The sequence below is a fragment of the Sinocyclocheilus rhinocerous genome, unplaced genomic scaffold (genome assembly GCF_001515625.1).
Source record: "Sinocyclocheilus rhinocerous isolate Xijiao unplaced genomic scaffold, SAMN03320098_v1.1 C36628600, whole genome shotgun sequence".
Taxonomy (NCBI): Eukaryota; Metazoa; Chordata; class Actinopteri; order Cypriniformes; family Cyprinidae; genus Sinocyclocheilus; species Sinocyclocheilus rhinocerous.
The window spans coordinates 1-1,410 of NW_015784119.1; the positions used below are offsets into that span (position 1 = coordinate 1).

At 39.1% G+C, this 1,410-nt stretch overlaps 1 protein-coding gene across 1 annotated transcript; it reads left to right on the forward strand.

Annotated features, from left to right (window-relative positions):
• Positions 1-5: 5 nt before the first annotated feature.
• LOC107736313 (matrix metalloproteinase-9-like) lies at positions 6-1,349 on the forward strand (the record flags this gene model as incomplete). Its single annotated transcript, XM_016547760.1, has 4 exons — positions 6-30; positions 572-745; positions 909-1,082; positions 1,160-1,349. Coding segments are annotated over 4 exons (555 nt in total), but the record flags the coding sequence as incomplete, so codon positions are not given.
• Positions 1,350-1,410: the final 61 nt, after the last annotated feature.

The following is a 1,410-nucleotide window of genomic DNA, read 5'->3' on the forward strand; positions in this document are numbered from 1 at the left end:
ATGAATACTGGACCCTTGGCTCTGGACCAGGTGAGAGTGATTCTTGATTTATATTTCAATACACCCCATTTTCACTGCATGTATTTAATATATAAGTACTTTAAACACCATGTAGCATCATACTCTCTAACAGTTGCATGGGATGCACAGTATAACAATAGCTCCCTCTACAGTTTTGAGTGTATAGTGACAGTTGGAGTCTGTCCTAAAACAGGCTTAGTCAAACTGATAATATATTAATCTGGGGTAATATTTTAAATGTTAGTTTTGAGTTCCATCCAATATCAATAGTATATAAAATAGTATTTTTCCTATGTAGTATAAATGAGTAAGTTATATATTAAAATGTATAGCTCTGTTTTTAAACTGGGGTCCTGTTGTAATAGCTTTGGGTTCCATCCAAATTCTTTTGGAAACGTACTCACATTTAATATTTTTCATAAATAATATAATGAGTTCTTATATATTAAAAATGTATATCTCACTCAGGTCAGGTCAGGTCAACATGTTTACTCGTGTATACCCTGTCTTAAAATTTGTGGAGAAGGCAATGACATTGTGTTTCTTTCAGCGATTCAAACCCGCTATGGTAATGCAGAGGGTGCGATGTGTCACTTCCCCTTCCTGTTTGAGGGAACATCCTACTCCACCTGCACCACGGAGGGGCGCACAGATGGTCTCCCCTGGTGCGCAACCACCGCAGACTACGACAAGGACAAGAAATTTGGCTTCTGTCCCAGTGAGCGTAAGTGTTCCAGTCATGATTTTATGAGGTTTTAATTCCAAAACAGACATTTAAACTGACTCCTTTGGCCTTCAAATGTGCAATTAATGTCACAATATTTCAACAACCACAAGTATTTATTATTATGAGCATGGCTAACATTCTTTTCTCTGTTTTCCCCCAGTTCTCTTCACGTTTGGCGGGAACAGCAACGAAGCACCATGTGTTTTCCCCTTCGTGTTTCAGGAGGGAAAATATGACTCGTGCACCACAGATGGACGAAATGATGGGTATCGCTGGTGTGCCACTACAGCTAACTTTGACACTGATAAGCAGTATGGATTCTGTCCTAACAGAGGTAAGCAGTACCTTCAGACTGAACCCTGAAACTTTAATGAAGTAAGCTATTTTATAATACAATATTTCCCCTCACAGATACAGCTGTGATTGGTGGAAATTCAGAAGGTGAGCCATGCGAGTTTCCTTTCACCTTCCTTGGAACCAAATACTCTTCTTGCACCAGTGAAGGCCGTAGTGATGGAAAACTCTGGTGTGCAACTACCAGCAACTATGACACAGATACAAAATGGGGATTTTGCACTGATAGAGGTAAGTGATAATCATCTCTTTCAGACACTATAAAAAATATGAAAGTGAGACATTGGCTAACATGTCTTTTCTCTCAC